The 15,836-nt window shown below is 38.9% G+C and overlaps 1 protein-coding gene across 1 annotated transcript in view; it reads left to right on the top strand.

Annotated features, from left to right (window-relative positions):
• Positions 1 to 8,342: 8,342 nt before the first annotated feature.
• Positions 8,343 to 15,836, top strand: part of CIMAP3 (ciliary microtubule associated protein 3) — a 15,259-nt gene continuing 7,765 nt past the window's right edge. Inside the window, exons 1-4 of the mRNA XM_070745403.1 lie at positions 8,343 to 8,664; positions 11,023 to 11,165; positions 13,185 to 13,283; positions 14,461 to 14,594. Of these exons, the coding sequence (XP_070601504.1) occupies positions 8,565 to 8,664; positions 11,023 to 11,165; positions 13,185 to 13,283; positions 14,461 to 14,594 (476 nt within the window). The 5' untranslated portion in view covers positions 8,343 to 8,564. The remainder of the gene's footprint in view (positions 8,665 to 11,022; positions 11,166 to 13,184; positions 13,284 to 14,460; positions 14,595 to 15,836) is intronic.

Raw genomic sequence — 15,836 nt, 5'->3', positions numbered from 1 at the left:
ATGCAAAGGGTGAGTTTTAAAAGTCCAAATACTCGTTAAATACATAAAAAATATATTTCCTCTACTTCATGGAAATTCGTTTTTCACGGGTGGTCTTGGAACGCATCCCCCGCACAAAATAAGGGATCACTGTAATAGGTTTCTGAATACAACAGTAAATGCTGATTTTGATCTATAAAGATCTATATGGCCACCAGGAAGACACTTAAAAAGAACACTTTCTATTTGAATCAGCTAATTTACCACATTCTTCCTGCAAAACTTTCAGTCACACTTTACTTCTGGGAAGCAAGGAGGATGGAGGTGGGAGGGGAAGGAGACTTATTTCTCAATTGCTGCTTCAGGCCCACTCCTGATAACTAGGAAGTTGCTTCCAAAATTATTTTGGCTTCAAATGCAGGGAAAAGTCGGACAGCTGGTTTCTGCAATGACATCTATCTGCATAAATGAATGACCAACACTTTTAAAAGTGCTTAGCAGGCTGCTGATAAATATTACTTTAGTGAATTTTTGAAAGCGATTTTCTATTCAAAAAGCTGTCTAGAACAATGTTTCTCCACCTTGGCAACTTTAAACTGTGTGGACTTCAACTCCCAGAATTCCTCAGCCGGCATGCTTTAACTGATTTTAACTGGAAAAAAAGGAACCTGATTCTGCCAGTTGTCTGTTGCTGATTCTGTTGCCACTGGACATTACAGGTTTGTAATTGGTTCTGCCAATAAAGGCTTTCATTTGGTCATACTTTTATTTTTTTCATTATCTAAGAGAGGCCCCATTTTGCCTCTGTGCCTGTGACATGCTAGTCAATTAAAAAGTAGCTAAACAAGCCATTTCAAGTACCCATAATAAGCCTTTTAATACATTTAATAGAGCATGGCTGAACTGTTTGATTAAGCTAGATTTGCATGTCACCCCTTGATGCAGCCTCTAGTTCTATCTCAAGTTGAGATGATCTGTCCCAGTTTTCCTATATTTAGAAGAGGTGAAAAATCTTCCTCAATCAATTTACCTATTGGTGTCCTTATTCTATTAGGGAAGATGTGGGGAGATTGTGATTCTACACTCCAATTTATTCTACTTTTACAAATTCTCAGGCACATTTCTCCCTCCAGGGTTTCCCCGAAAATAAGACAGCGTCTTATATTAATTTTGTGCTCCCAAAGATGTGCTACGTCTTATTTTCAGGGGATGTCTTTTTCCCCCCCCCAATGAATTGTATCCTGTATCCTGCTGCAGCAAAAACGCATCCAAAAACACAGCCGCATGTTGGATGAGTGTTGGATGTGTTTTAAATCTGATTGATGCAGCATTTTGGGATGTAATTTATAGACAGCAGTTATATATGTTCCGTTCGGGAGTGCTGCGAAACGAAACGTCTCCTGCGTCTTATTTTTGGGGGATGCCTTATATTAGGCAATTCTACGAAACCTCTCCTATGTCTTACTTTCGGGGGTGACTTATTTCCGGGGAAATAGGATAAGGAAGCCAAATATTAATGCATATGTACTCTGCAACACTCCGTGGCCTACATTGGCTGCCGATCAGTTTCTGGTCACAAATCAAAGTGTGTTGGTAATAACCTTTAAAGCCCTACATGGCAGTGGACCAGAATACCTCCAGAACCGCCTTCTACCGCACGAATCCCAGTGGCCGATAAGGTCCCACAGAGTTGGCCTTCTCCGGGTCCCGTCGACCAAACAATGTCGTTTGGCGGGCCCCAGGAGAAGAGCCTTCTCTGTGGTGGCCCCGGCCCTCTGGAATCAACTCCCCCCAGAGATTAGAACAGCCCCCACCCTCCTTGTCTTTCGCATATTACTTAAGACCCACCTATATCGCCAGGCATGGGGGAACTAAGACATCCTCCCCCAGGCTTTTATATTTTATGTTTGGTATGTATGTGCTGTATGGTTTTAATTGCTGGGGTTTTATGTTTTTTAATATTGGATTGCTATATTGTTTTATTATTGTTGTGAGCCGCCCCGAGTCTTCGGAGAGGGGCGGCATATAAGTCCAATAAATTATTATTATTATTATTATTATTATTATTATTATTATTATTATTATTATATTAAATACCTCATATCTCGTTTCCAAGTCTCCCAGTCAAAATGATCCAGGCTTATTGTTACATGATCTATATCAGGGATGGCAAACCTTTTTTGGTTTGTGTGCCAAAAGGGGGTTGGGGGCCCATTCCCTCTACCCCCAGACAACGAGCAAACGAGTAGTTCAGAAAAACGGACTTCCGGTTTGCTCGTAATGCTGTTTCTCGCACTCTAGGGCTTCAGAGAAGCTTCCCTGAAGCTTCTGGAGGGCAAAATATTATTTCCTAAGCCCAAAAAGCAGCTGTCCAGCGCATGTATTCATCATGGAGCTGACATTGGGCAACAGCTCGTGTGCCCTCTGATATGGCTCTGTGTGCCCCCTTGGCATGTGTGCCATAGGTTCACCATTACTGATCTATACGATGTCAAACTTGAAGATTATATTGTTGTATAGTCTCTTGATGATTTGAGAAAATCATCTACTATTTTTATCTATTCCCATTAAATTTTCTATCATCTACTTCCTAGATCAGCAAAAACAGAATTTGTATCATGGCAGAAGATCTTTCAGGTAACTATTTCTACTATGAAATCTTTTATTGTTTTAGCTAGAAATATTTCTCTTATATTTCTGTACCTGAATATTGAATACAGTATTTCTTATAAAAGATATACTGTACAGGTGAAACTCAAAAAATTAGAATGTAGTGCAAACTTTCATTTATTTCAGTAATGTAACTTAAAAGGTGAAACTTAGTATATGAGAGATATTCATAACATGCAAGGCAAAATAGTTCAAACCGTGATTTGCCATAATTGTGATCATTATGGGGTACAGCTCATGAAAACCCCAAATCCCCCCATCTCAGAAAATTAGAATATTACATGCAATCAATAAAAAAAGGACTCTACATAGAAGAATTTTGGTCTTCTGAAAAGTATAAGCATGTATATGTACTCAGTACTTAGTTTGGGCCACTTTTGCAGTCATTACTGCCTCAATGCGTCATGCCATGGATGCTATTAGCCTGTGGCACTGCTAAGATGTTACGGAAGACCAGGATGCTTCAATAGTGACCTTCAGCTCTTCTGCATTGTTCGGTCTCATGTCTCTCATCTTTCTCTTAGCAATGCCCCATAGATTCTCTTTGGGGTTCAGGTCAGACAAGTTTGCTGGCCAATCAAGGAGAGTAATCCCATGGTCTTTGAAGCAGGTTTTTAATTTTTAATTTAATTTTATTAGATTTGTTTGCCGCCCCTCTCCGCAGACCCGGGGCTGCTCGCAACAGCAACAGTAACAATATATTGAGAAGCTTACATAGTTAGATAGAACACATGCATAGTCATATGCTAACAAACATAAAACAGGTCCGAGAAAAGCAGATTACAGTGTTCCCTCGATTTTCGCGGGTTCGAATTTCGCGAAAAGTCTATACCACGGTTTTTTGAAAATATTAATTAAAAAATACTTTGCAGTTTTTCCCCCTATGCCACGGTTTTTCCCGCCTGATGACGTCATGTGTCATCGCCAAATTTTTGTCCGCCTTTAATAAATATTTTTTTAATAAACTTTAATAAATAAACTTGGTGAGTAATAATCTAAATGGTTGCTAAGGGAATGGGAAATTGTAATTTAGGGGTTTAAAGTGTTAAGGGAAGGCTTGTGATACTGTTCATAGCCCAAAATAGTGTATTTACTTCCGCATCTCTACTTCGTGGAAATTCGACTTTCGCGGGTAGTCTCGGAACGTATCCCCCGCGAAAGTCAAGGGAACACTGTACTTAGATTCTTTTTAATCAGGCTTTAGGCCCATGAACAATGGACAACAAACTCCAGCTGCTTCTCTCTGCTGTACTGCGGCATCTGCATTTGCATGGCATCAGCATTCTGCCTTGGTATTTGTGCCAGCCATTGGTGCAAGGCAGCCCTTGTCTCCTGCCGCTTGGGACTCAGAGTGGTAAACAATATTCAGTCCAGGGAGCAGCCAGTTTGCTATCCATTGAGGACGCTAGGTCGCCCCCTGCAAAAGTCGTCTTTTAAGGAGCGCTTACTGAAGCAGCATGGGAAACTTTGGCCAGGCTCAGGAGATGAATGTGTGCAGGGGACTGATCTAGCAGGCACTTTCTCTCAGGCCTCTCACCCAGAGGCCTCACAGGAGAGATGTAGGCCGAAAAGGCAGCTGAACCTCTCCCCTGCCCCAGGTAGCCGTTTGGTTGAATACAGCAAGTTCTTCATCTTAACTTCCTGTTTCAGCTCATGTGGCTCACACCACTATACTCAAGGTCAGGTTTGAGCTCAGCCTTAGGAGTGGGAGCAGGCTTGTGGGTGGGGTGATGTTGGGTGGTGCAGCCTTGTGTTCCCATGTGAGGGCTGGATTAATTGCTCTCGGCCATATCTGACCCAGGGACCAAGGTTTTCTCCACGGACCACCAAAATTTTCTTGCAGAACACTGTTTGGTGACCTGTGTTCTAGTCCAACAGCCTGCTTAGGCAGAAAACCCTACACAAGCTTCTCACAAGCACTCACAACTTAATGATCTCTACTTTGAACACTAAAATAATCTATCTGGAGCTACCCTTGAAAACTATTCAGAAGCTATAGCTAACAAGAATAGTTATGATCACTTCTCCTCATTTTGCCTACACAAAACTTCTACTTCTGATAGCCCTGGCTATCAGTGGGTTTTTAACTGCAGTTCAAGATGCCAATTGTCACCTATAGAAAAAAATATTGTAACTAGTAACAATTAACAATAGAATAATATAGTAGAATGAATTTGAAAGTAATTAAGCCAATGATATGAAGTACTGCAAGACACAGAAAGACATAAGCAAAAACAATTAAGTAGAGAGAACAATATTATCTCTCTTGTTTTTAATGTAATTTTCTTTTCCCCCCTTTCTTTCTTTGTCACTTTTCTTCCCCGTATTTGTTCTATTTGTGTGTAACTTCTTTTTCTTTTCTTCAATGTAATATCATGTATAGCTGTAAGTCAATCTATAAAATAAAAAATAAAAAATATTAGCTAAATTTATCATTAAAAAAAGAAAAATTAATGACAAAAGAACTGCTTTCTCCCATTGTTTCTATCCAACCAGTGACGTCTTGTGGGACCCAAGAATTAGGCCCTTGTTGTGATTGTACCTGTGCTGTGGAAAATCTCCCTTAAGTCCTCATGGCATTGACCATGCTCTTTTTAAAAATCTTTTAATTCTTGCCTCTTGCAACAAGCTTTGGGTTGGATTGGGTTATAATAATCAATACTGGATATATGTCTTATGTTCAGGGCTAGTTTTTTGCTTTTTGGATCTGTCATCCAACATTGTTCATTTTTATTATGATTCTATTGTTTTTATTCCAAAATGTAAATTACCCAGAGGTCCCTTGAGATTGACTACATCTTGACTGAATTAATTAATTAATTAATTAATTAATTTTCCCTCAGGTGACTGATTTTTTGGGCTATGCTTAGATCGTGTTTAGGGCGACGTAGTTCTAAGCTTTCTAAACCTAGGATTGTAAGTCTAGTTTCATAGGGTATTCTTTATTTATTTTTATTTATTTTTTTCATTTATTTTATTTTATTTTGTTTGACTTACAAAACATTTAGACATCATACAATACAACATTGAACATATACAATTTATATATTTACAAGATTTATTTTTTACAATTCTATTTACTATACCTTTTTCTTAACTTCCACCCAGTTGTATATTTTTCCCCACACTTTGTAATAGTCCTTATTTTGTTGGTTTTGAATCTCATGTTAATTTACTAAATTTGGCGCAGTCTAATATTTTTTTAATCACCGTTTCTTTGTTTGGAGTCTTATCTTGTTTCCAAACTTGTGCATATGCTAATCTTGCAGCAGTAAGTGATTTATTAAGTAGTAATTTTCTTTGCTGTGTTTGCCTCTAATTATGCCTAATAGATACATTTCCGGTTTTATCTCAATTTTGTAGCCCAGTATTTCTTCCATCCATGTCCTGATTCGAATCCTCCTCTTGTTCTTAGATCTTGTAGGGCTTTCATGTTCTTAGGATATTCTGTTGCAAGTGAAGGAGTGGAGGGCTCTTCTGATAAAGTATCTCTGGACATTTTCTAGGTTGTTTATGTCCCTAGCTCTGTTAGCACTGCAAAGAAGTGCCACACAGTTTTACGCTTCCCTCGCCCTGTGGCAACTAACTCTTAACTCTGCACTTTTGAGGGGTGGTGGTGGTGGTGGAGAGATATTCTCCTAAAATAGTCTGTTTTTATACAATGGACGAGTGTTTAATAAAATAATAATAAATTATTAATAAAATAATAGAAAGGCTATTCTGCTGGTTCGGAAATCTGTAGCTGAGAGGTGAGCAAATAGTGATTCTTGCTCCTGAACAAACTTGTTTGGCAGATTGGAATTCCCAATCAGAGATCTGTATAAAGCACTATCCCCTGTAGCATGCGCTTATCCCTAAACTATTTGGTTATACAATATTTAAATAAAAGGATAATATTAAAAGGATAACATGATAACATGACCCCTCGCATCCGGGACATAAACTGTTTCAACTCCTACCCTCAAAATGTCACTATACAGCACTGCACACCAAGACAACTAGACACAAAACTGTTCTAGTTGTGTGACAACTAGAACAGTTTTTTTCCTGAATGCCATCACTCTACTAAACAAATAATTCCCTTAACACTGTCAAACTTTTTACTAAGTCTGCACTTCTATTTCTACTAGTTTTTTCTCATCATTCCTATCATCCTTTTCCTCCAACTTAGGACTGTACGACTGTAACTTGTTGCTTCTATCCTTAAGATTTTTAATATTGTTTTCTGATTGCTTATTTGACCCCTATGACAATCATTAAGTTGTACCTCATGATTCTTGACAAATGTATCTTTTCTTTTATGTACACCGAGAGCACATGCACCAAAGACAAATTCCTTATGTGTCCAATCACACTTGGCCAATAAAGAATTCTATTTTTATATATATATATATATATATATATATATATATATATATATATATATATATATAATATGTATGTATGTATATACAGTGATCCCTCGATTTGCGCGTTCTCGATTAGCGCGAAACGCTGCAACGCGGTTTTTCAAAAAATATTAATTAAAAAATAAGTCCGCGTTTTTTCCCCTACACCACGTTTTTTCCCGCCCGATGACGTCATACTGATTGCTGATTGGCCAAAATCTCGACCAATCGTTGCAAACGCAAAAAAAAGCTTTGCAACTGTTGGAACTTTGCCGCCAGCGCTGCCCCAAGAAAGCCGGTGAGAGGAAGGAAGGAGGGAAGGAGGGAGGGAGAGAAGGGAAGGAGGGAAGGAGGGAGGGTTGCCATTGCCATTGCCGCCAGCGCTGCCCTGTGGGTAGCGGCGAGGAGCCCGAAAAAATCACCATTGCATTGCCAGCCTCCGAACTTGCGTCGCTCCACCTTCTGCACATGTGCGGCCATGGAACAAAGGGCGCGCATGCGCAGATGGTGTTTTTACTTCCGCATCCAGTATAACGCGGAAATCGGTTAGCGCGGGAGGTCTTGGAACGTAACCCCCGCGCTAACCGAGGGATCACTGTATGTATATATATCAATGTAATTATATAATAGAATTTTATATATATGTGTTTGTTTGTTTGTGTGTGTGTGTTTTCTGTTGGATCACCCTGGTATATTGAAGGAACGTCACATATATATATGTGTGTGTTTCTAATCTTTTATCTCTTTACTGGTGTCATGTATATAAATACTATTATATCTTCACATACCTCCATTATGTACTAGAGAAAACAAATAAATAAATGAAATAAATAAAATGGGCCCGGGGCAAAATTGAATCTCCCGCGAAAATGATAGGGGCGAGGCTCTACTCCACCCGCTTACCAAGTTGCTACTGTCCGGCAAAAAGTACAGTTAGCCATAAGCGCGCTGCAAAATAAATAAATAAATAAAATCCGGTCGCCTATTAGCTGGCGATAGAGAACCACGGCAACCCGCGCTGCTGCTGCTGCTGCTGTTCTAGGTTGCCACAGCCTGGTTGAGTTCCCGCCTCGGGCGCCAGAAGGCTACGCCGCGGCCTCCTTCCCCAGCATTTCTCTTTTCCCCGCCTTTGCAGATACGACTCAAGGCCCCGCGTCCCGAAGCGCCGCCAGCGGCGCATTAACTCAGTATTCCAATCTGGGGGCCAGCCCTCATCTGTTTCCATGGCAAGACACGGACTACAAACAGCTCGGAACTCTGGCGGTCATCTCCAGCCAGCGCCGCCTCGCCTGGGAGCTCGCAGGTGAGTCGGGCCGGGATTGGCTTACGAGTCGGGCGCGACAAACGTTTTCAGCCCCCGCCCCCGCATTGTGGAGGGCTGTGGAACGGCTGCAGCGGGACGCGGCTCGCGCTCGACGGCCGCGCTTTTCTCGGAGGAGATGCGCTAGCAGGGAAGCCGGTGGTTAGATTTGATTATTTTTGCGGCCCTGCAAACTTTTGTGTGTGGGGGGAGGTTTCGGGATTGCCATGACTCTGCTGTGGGGGCCGATATTGGGCCCTACTAAAGTTGAGGTGCCAACGCTGTTCGATTCCCAAAATTGCCTGGATTTTGAGTGGAAACTAAAGGGTGAGTAAGCACCAATTTCAAAGTCAGAGCTCAAATCAGCTTCCCTGGAGTGCACTGCCTGACTGTGTGGTTTCTTCCCCAAAACCTTAGACCACTGATGGCGAATCTTTTTTCCCCTCAGGTGCCAAAAGAGCATGGCTGTGCGCTATCGCGCATGCACCAGTGCCAATACCCATAATCCGATGCCTGGGGAGGGCAAAAATGGCTTCCCTTGCCCACAGGAGGCCCTCTGGAGGCCAGAAATGGCCTGTTTCCCAACTTATGGTGGGCCCAATAGGCTTGTGTTTTGCCCCCCCCAGAGGCTCTCTGGAAGCCAAAAACGACTTTCCAGAGCCTCTGTGCAATCCAAAAATCAGCTGGCCAGCACATATATGCGCATTGGAGCTCAGCTATGGCAATGGCTCATGTGCCAGTAGATGTGGCTCTGTGGGCCACCTGTGGCATCCGTGCCATAGGTTCGCCATCATTGCCTTAGCTTGTCTACAGTCAGCCTCTCCTCATTCCTAAGAGGTCTGTAAGGGGCGCACATAAGCACACCACTTTACTTACCATCCCTGTGCTATTGTCCTCTTTTATTGTTACTTTTTTTACTTATGTTTATACAAACTACTACTATGTTATACATGTGTGACAAATAAATAAATGAATAAAATAAAATAATTCCTGATTGCTTATTGTTAACCTATGACAATCATTAAGGGTTGTACCTCAGGATTCTTGATAAATATATATTTTGTGTATACTGAGAGGATAGGCACCACAGACATTCCTTGTGTGTCCAATCACACTTGGCCAATAAAGAATTCTATTCCATTCTATTCTAATTGCAGGGCGATCAGGCAGTCACCTCAGTCAAACAATTTGGGGTTTTAAGAGGGAGCTCTTAATTTCATTTAACTTTTGTGTTTTTCTTTATTTTTTTTCAACTACATATTGGATAATATACATTATATATGAGGGTCTCCCAGAAAGTAATGCATCACATTTTTTTCTTCAACAATTATTTATTGAACCCAATGAAACTTACACACAAGAAAGAATGATGTTTCTTCTACACTCCCTATTTTCAGTCCCGTTCTATGGCCTTCCTCCAGCAAGGCACAAGGGCGTGTATGCCCTGTTGGTACCACTCTTTGTTCTGGTCACAAAGCCATTTCTGCACTGTGCCATCCTCAAAATGTGCCCAGCAACTTACTTCTGTCAACTGCAGATTCTCCATAAACTACACACATGTTTGTGAATGTTCCCAACAGTTTCTTTCTCCTCAGTGAGATTCAATGACAACACGCTGTTTTGCAACCGTTTTATGGTAGGTCATTAAGCAAACAACATGGTCATTAAGTGAAACCATTATTTACTATGGGCAATTTTTGCAAGAAATTGGATGTGAATGTCAGGTTTTGTCAAAAATCACAGTGACATGAATGCAAGACACTGTAAAAGGTTGCAAATGCAAACCAGTTGCCAAGCACCCAAAACACGGTTACATGTTTGCAGGGGGGAAGCTGTCAGGACTGCCAAACATCATCCCAAGTAGCTTTGAGGAGTGGTTCCTTCTAACTTTGAACAGTTGCTAAGCAGCTAAGTTGAAGACAACCTGTATACAGGCACTCATGGGTTGAAATGAAGCCAAATTTAAATCCAAAGAAGATATAATTTTGAGAATATGTCTGAATGGTCCAAGATCGTTAAATATAATGGCTGTTGTGTATAGGTTACAATAAAGATTCAACCTTGTATGATGAAAAGTTTGTTGGGAAGTTTCAACCAAGTTTCATTTTCCAAGTATAAGACTGATACTTGTACTGTTTATATATTGTCAAACCCAACCAGTTATGTACATAGTACTAACAACATGACCATGACTTGTAACTACCTACCAGCTTCTCCATTCATTTTATTTACTAGAAGCTTACTATGAAGATCGTAAATGACAATCATGTGACCATGGGACATTGTGACTGTTATACGTTTTGTTGCAAAATGCCTGAATCATGATCACATGACCATGACGATCATGTCATCACTAAAGGGATGTTGCAATGGCTGCAAGTCACTAATCTATTTTTACAGTGCCATTGTAATTCTGAATAGTTGCCCAAGAGAGGCAGTCAATAAATGACGACTATATCTATTTTTCCTTTCTAATTAAATTTTCTATGTAAATTCCCAAGAAAAAATAATGTAAAGGTAATTAAGTGAATGAACTTGACAGTTTGGCTGTATTCTGTGTTTCACTGAAAAGTTAGTCCAGTAGATAAGAGGTATCACTGTTATTTTATAAACTTAATTTTCTACCACATTATAAAACATTGGTGTAAATATTTGACTGTCATAAACTCCTATTGTGGTTTTCAGATGTTCAGATTGGAAATTCATTCGGGTCCTGTCAGGAAAAGAAAATTTTCCCTTTTTATCATGCACCAGACCGATTAGGTAATGCATTCGCACCAATCACAGGTGATCCTGATCGTGGACCAGGAGCTTATAATCATGCAGAGGTAAGTAATGTTCCTTTTCATCTTTCTTAATTTTTTCTCCAAAGGAAGCTTTAATTTGAAATAAAGAAAGGATATTTACTATTCAGATATATTGATTACTACTGCTTCCAAAATTTGAATGTATTGTAAATAAAAGCAGTGTCTCTTGTCTTAGAAAATTGATATTGAATATTTGCAAAGGTTTGGGAGACCACAGTTGAACTCCATTCATCTATTATTCTCCAAATAATAGTATCAAGTTTGTGACCTGATACTGTCTTTTATTTCTACCTACCTCACATGATTGCTTCCAGCAAAAATCCATGAGTACAAGTTCTGTTATTTAGACCAGTGAACCCTAACATCAGGAGTAAAATCTACTTAGCTTCCCTACCAATTTGGAAGTGCAAGGGCCGATGTCACATCCAATTTTTGACCCACTGCCCAATAAGAAGCATTAACTCTGCTTCTTACTCTTAAATGTCAAGTCAGTTTTTAATAAGGCCTTTTTGATCGTAGATGAGAAAACCAAACTGACATGTGTTATTGAGATCTGGCTGCACCCAATAATGGGGTCCCACTCCCAGAGATAATACCAGTTGGGTTTCAGGTTTGGCACAAACTAACAACATGGAGCAGAGGTACTGATGTGGCAGTTGTCATCTGAGAATTGCTTATGGTTTTCATAAGCAATTCATAAGACCCTGCTTATTAAATTGAGATCACTTGTGATTGTTACTATTGTACCAATTTATCTGCTGTATAACAACCACCCTGCCTGCTACTTGATTCCATCTCTGAGTTGGGAGTGGAATTGAACAGATTTATGATCATTTATTTATTTATTTATTGGATTTATATGCCGCTCCCGGGTGGCTTACAACATATAAAAAACAATGAAAACATCTTAAATCCAATTAACTATAAAATTAACTAATCTAAAACCCAAACGTATTACAAATCAATCACTCCCATTCACACAGCAAACATACATTTCATTTATCGGCCAGGGGGCAAGTAACTAGTAGCCCCAAGCCTGACAGCACAAATGAGTCTTTATATTCTTGTGAAAAGCAAGGAGGGTGGGGGGAGCTGATTCCAGAGGGCCGGAGCCCCCGCAGAGAAGGCTGTTCCCCTATGCCCGGCCAAGTGACATTGTGTAGTTGATGGGACCTGGAGAAGGACGACTCTGTGGGACCTGACCAGTCACTGGGACTCATGCGGCAGGGGGCGGTCCCGTAAGTAATCTAGTCATCCTTCATAGAGAAGTGAGGTTCCCCAAGACTTGGTTATATCAGGTACACTGGGTAACCCAGGAGACAAGTTCAATTCAATTCAATTTATTATTAGATTTGTATGCCGCCCCTCTCCGAAAACTCGGTTAGTGAGATAGCACTACCGTTCTTAACATATGGCCTTTATCTGCTATTCTCTGTTTTAGTTTGTTTTTTATACCTTACAGTGTATGTATTAACATACCCAGAATTTCTTGTTTGTGAGATGATCAGCTATCTAAATTGGTTTAATAAATAATAAGTGGAAAAACAAATAGAGTGTGCCATTTCTTCAACCGTTCTCCTAAGTGGTTCAAATTCTTCCAATAACCTGGGGGGAAATAGGGCAATTGCTTTGAGAAAATTCTGTTGAAGAAAAAGTTAAATTTAGGTAGGGTACTATATTATAATTATTTTACTATTCACCACCCAGCTCCAACATTGACTTTTTAGTTGTCTGCATAATATAATTAAGTCTCATTCTGTTTTTCTGTTTCTTTACACTACTCGTGCTTTCTCTATAAGTACCCAAGTTTTACCTTTTATTAATTTCTTCTCAGTAGAAATCTTAATTTTGCAGGCTCTATTATGCTGCTGAACGTTGTTTCCCCCCCCCCCCCCCCATTATTATATTTGTATTTGTATTTATTAGATTTGTATGCCGCCTCTGTCCGACGACTCGGGGCGGCTAACAACAATATAAAAAGACAATATAAACTGCCTGACGACAGTGTAGAATAACTTTAGTATTTGTTTTTATATGTAGAGAAACAATCTTCTATATAACTTGACTCAGAGACCACAGAGTACTAAAGGTTACACCATGGGAGCAAGAACAACACCACGTTTTATAATAATAAACAAGGTAAAACCATTTTCTGTATATTATACTCTGTAGTAAGAATTCACTTCTGCAGACATAAACTCAGCAGACAACTCTTGCAGCCAATGTGCATTGCATACACAGGAAATTTACTTTCTGTACTGTGGGTCCAATTTAGGGAAAGGCTTCTTTGTACTCTAAAATTTAAATGTAAATTTAAATAGAAAGCCAAAATATTTCCACCACAGCCAGCATTACAAACCAGAGACAAGCTCAGGGACAAGTTTAACCTTTCATAATTCATGTTTCATAATTCTTTAGAAGAAAACAGTCAAGGTAGAAATATTTATATTACTTATATTCTTTATGTGTTGTCACATTTTCTACTGTGAAGCTGACTACACTTGATTTGCTGATATATTTGGATTGTGAAATCGGCTAGGGAAGAGAGAGATGCTCACATCAAATTAATGTTTGTATCCCTGTTTATCCATAAATAAATTTAAAATAAACACAATAATATTGTGCTGTAGGGACATAAAATAATTAAGATAAATTCATTGTGATAGAACACAGTATAACATCTTTAGTAAGCACCTGAAATTGAAAAGGTAAAAGGTTTCTTTTTCTCATGGTTTAAATAGTTAATGTTTGGGCAAACAAACAGGAAAAACTTTTTTTTTTTAAAGAAAGAACTATCTATCTTTAAAGCCCCAGAAAGAGAAGAAGAATCAAGCTTTATTTATTTGTGTGACATTGCCACCCATCTTGCACCATTCATATACCATGCAGGACAACTGTGTATACCCAAAACACTTCATCACACATTAAATTATTCTAGTAAGACTAATCAAACTAGAAAGAAATCTATAATATGGCTGTACAATATTTTGAATTTATTTAGATAGACATCCTTCATAGGATTTCTATCTAAATAGAAACATGAACCTAAACCAACTATGTCTTTTTACAGGATTGCACAGTTGCAATCTAGTGTGTTGGAATCATCATTAACGCATAAAAGTTATTAAACTGAATTTTAATTCCAGATTTATTTACAATGTATTCTATTAATTCAAAAATATTACTATTTTTATAGGTTTTGACAGATTTAAAGATCAAGATTATTCATTCAGTTTAAACTGAAAGCTAATTGGAGTGTTTATGGACTTCAAAAAATATTATTTATAATTTCATTTTATACTCTCTCTTTTCTTAGCATTTGACCCCTGCGCCTACAAGCTATCAGTCAATATGGATCAAAGAACACAAGCACAAGACTTGTCATTTCCCATTTCTCAGCAATGTACCAAGGTTTTTAGAGCAAGTTCAAGATAGAGAATTCTTTCCTGGGTACTGTTTTTTATTTCTTAAATTAAAAATGGAACCTGAAAAATAAAGTAAGTTCAGTGCCAAAAAGTATAGATGGGAAAATCTTACATCTGAGCTTTCTTTTATTTTTCATTTAGTTTTGGAATGACTTTAACTCTGCATAAGATGGAAATTATATGGCTTAATTAGTCATGGATACATTGGAGGAACAAAGCAACCTTTAGCTATCGTTAATATGTCTGATTGTCTGGATCTATTCCATTATTGGGCTCCCATAGTGTCAGTGGGACTCCTGTACTTAACAGATTTTGTTGGATTTCTGTGGTGGCATATTTGCAATTTTACGTTATTTGGAGGGCTCTTCAGCAAGTATTTTAACCAACACTAGTAATTATCTCAAAATTTGCTGTGTTGAAACAAAAACCTGAAACATCTTAACTTTAACGGTATGTAAGAATTATCCCAATACAGCAGCGAAATTACTGTTGTATGAGCCATGTAGGATTTTTTTTTTCATTTCAAAATAATACAGGTGGGGAAGGGGGAAATAAGAGAACCCAAATATAAATATCTGTTTTGCTAATCAGAGGCATACTTTTTGCATTAAATTGAAATGTCATTTGAGAGTCTGATTTTCTGTTAATTGACTGCATATAAGATTGCATTCTCAAAGCCTTTCTGTCTAAACAAGCTTAATAAAATGCATTCTTTTTCATCATAAAGTTTTAAACCTTTACCCAATTCTAGCTACTGAATTTTTGGAGTATAAGATGCTCTGGACTATAAGATGCACCTACCTTTTGGGGGGAGGAAAACAAGAAAAAAAATTGCCTCTGTCTCCCAACAATTTGCTTCCTTGCATCAAGCAGCAAATATCAAACAGCCTGTTTCCAGCTTCAACAAAGCCTGATTAGCACAAGCAGCTAATTGTCAGTTGGATCTGCCTGCCCCCCCCCCCCCGGATCAGCTGTTTCAAGCTGCAAGGAATACCATAGCCAATTGCTGCCTCTGGGCGCTCATTTGCGGGGGGTAGGTTACATTTGATATATAAGACACACCCTTATATGTGTGGGTGTGTCTGTATGTATGTATGTAACATATTGTTGCTGATAATGAAAAGGGTGATTTGATGGGGGAAAGTATGTATATATAGAGAGAAACAGGCAGACAAATGAAATACTACAGTAAAATTTTTAAAAACCGTTTTCTTTATTATTTATGTAATTTATAAAAATTATTTTGGAGCCCTGCAGTATGAATGCA

Source organism: Erythrolamprus reginae, chromosome 3 (genome assembly GCF_031021105.1).
Source record: "Erythrolamprus reginae isolate rEryReg1 chromosome 3, rEryReg1.hap1, whole genome shotgun sequence".
Taxonomy (NCBI): Eukaryota; Metazoa; Chordata; class Lepidosauria; order Squamata; family Dipsadidae; genus Erythrolamprus; species Erythrolamprus reginae.
This window is presented reverse-complemented; position numbering and strand designations above follow the sequence as displayed.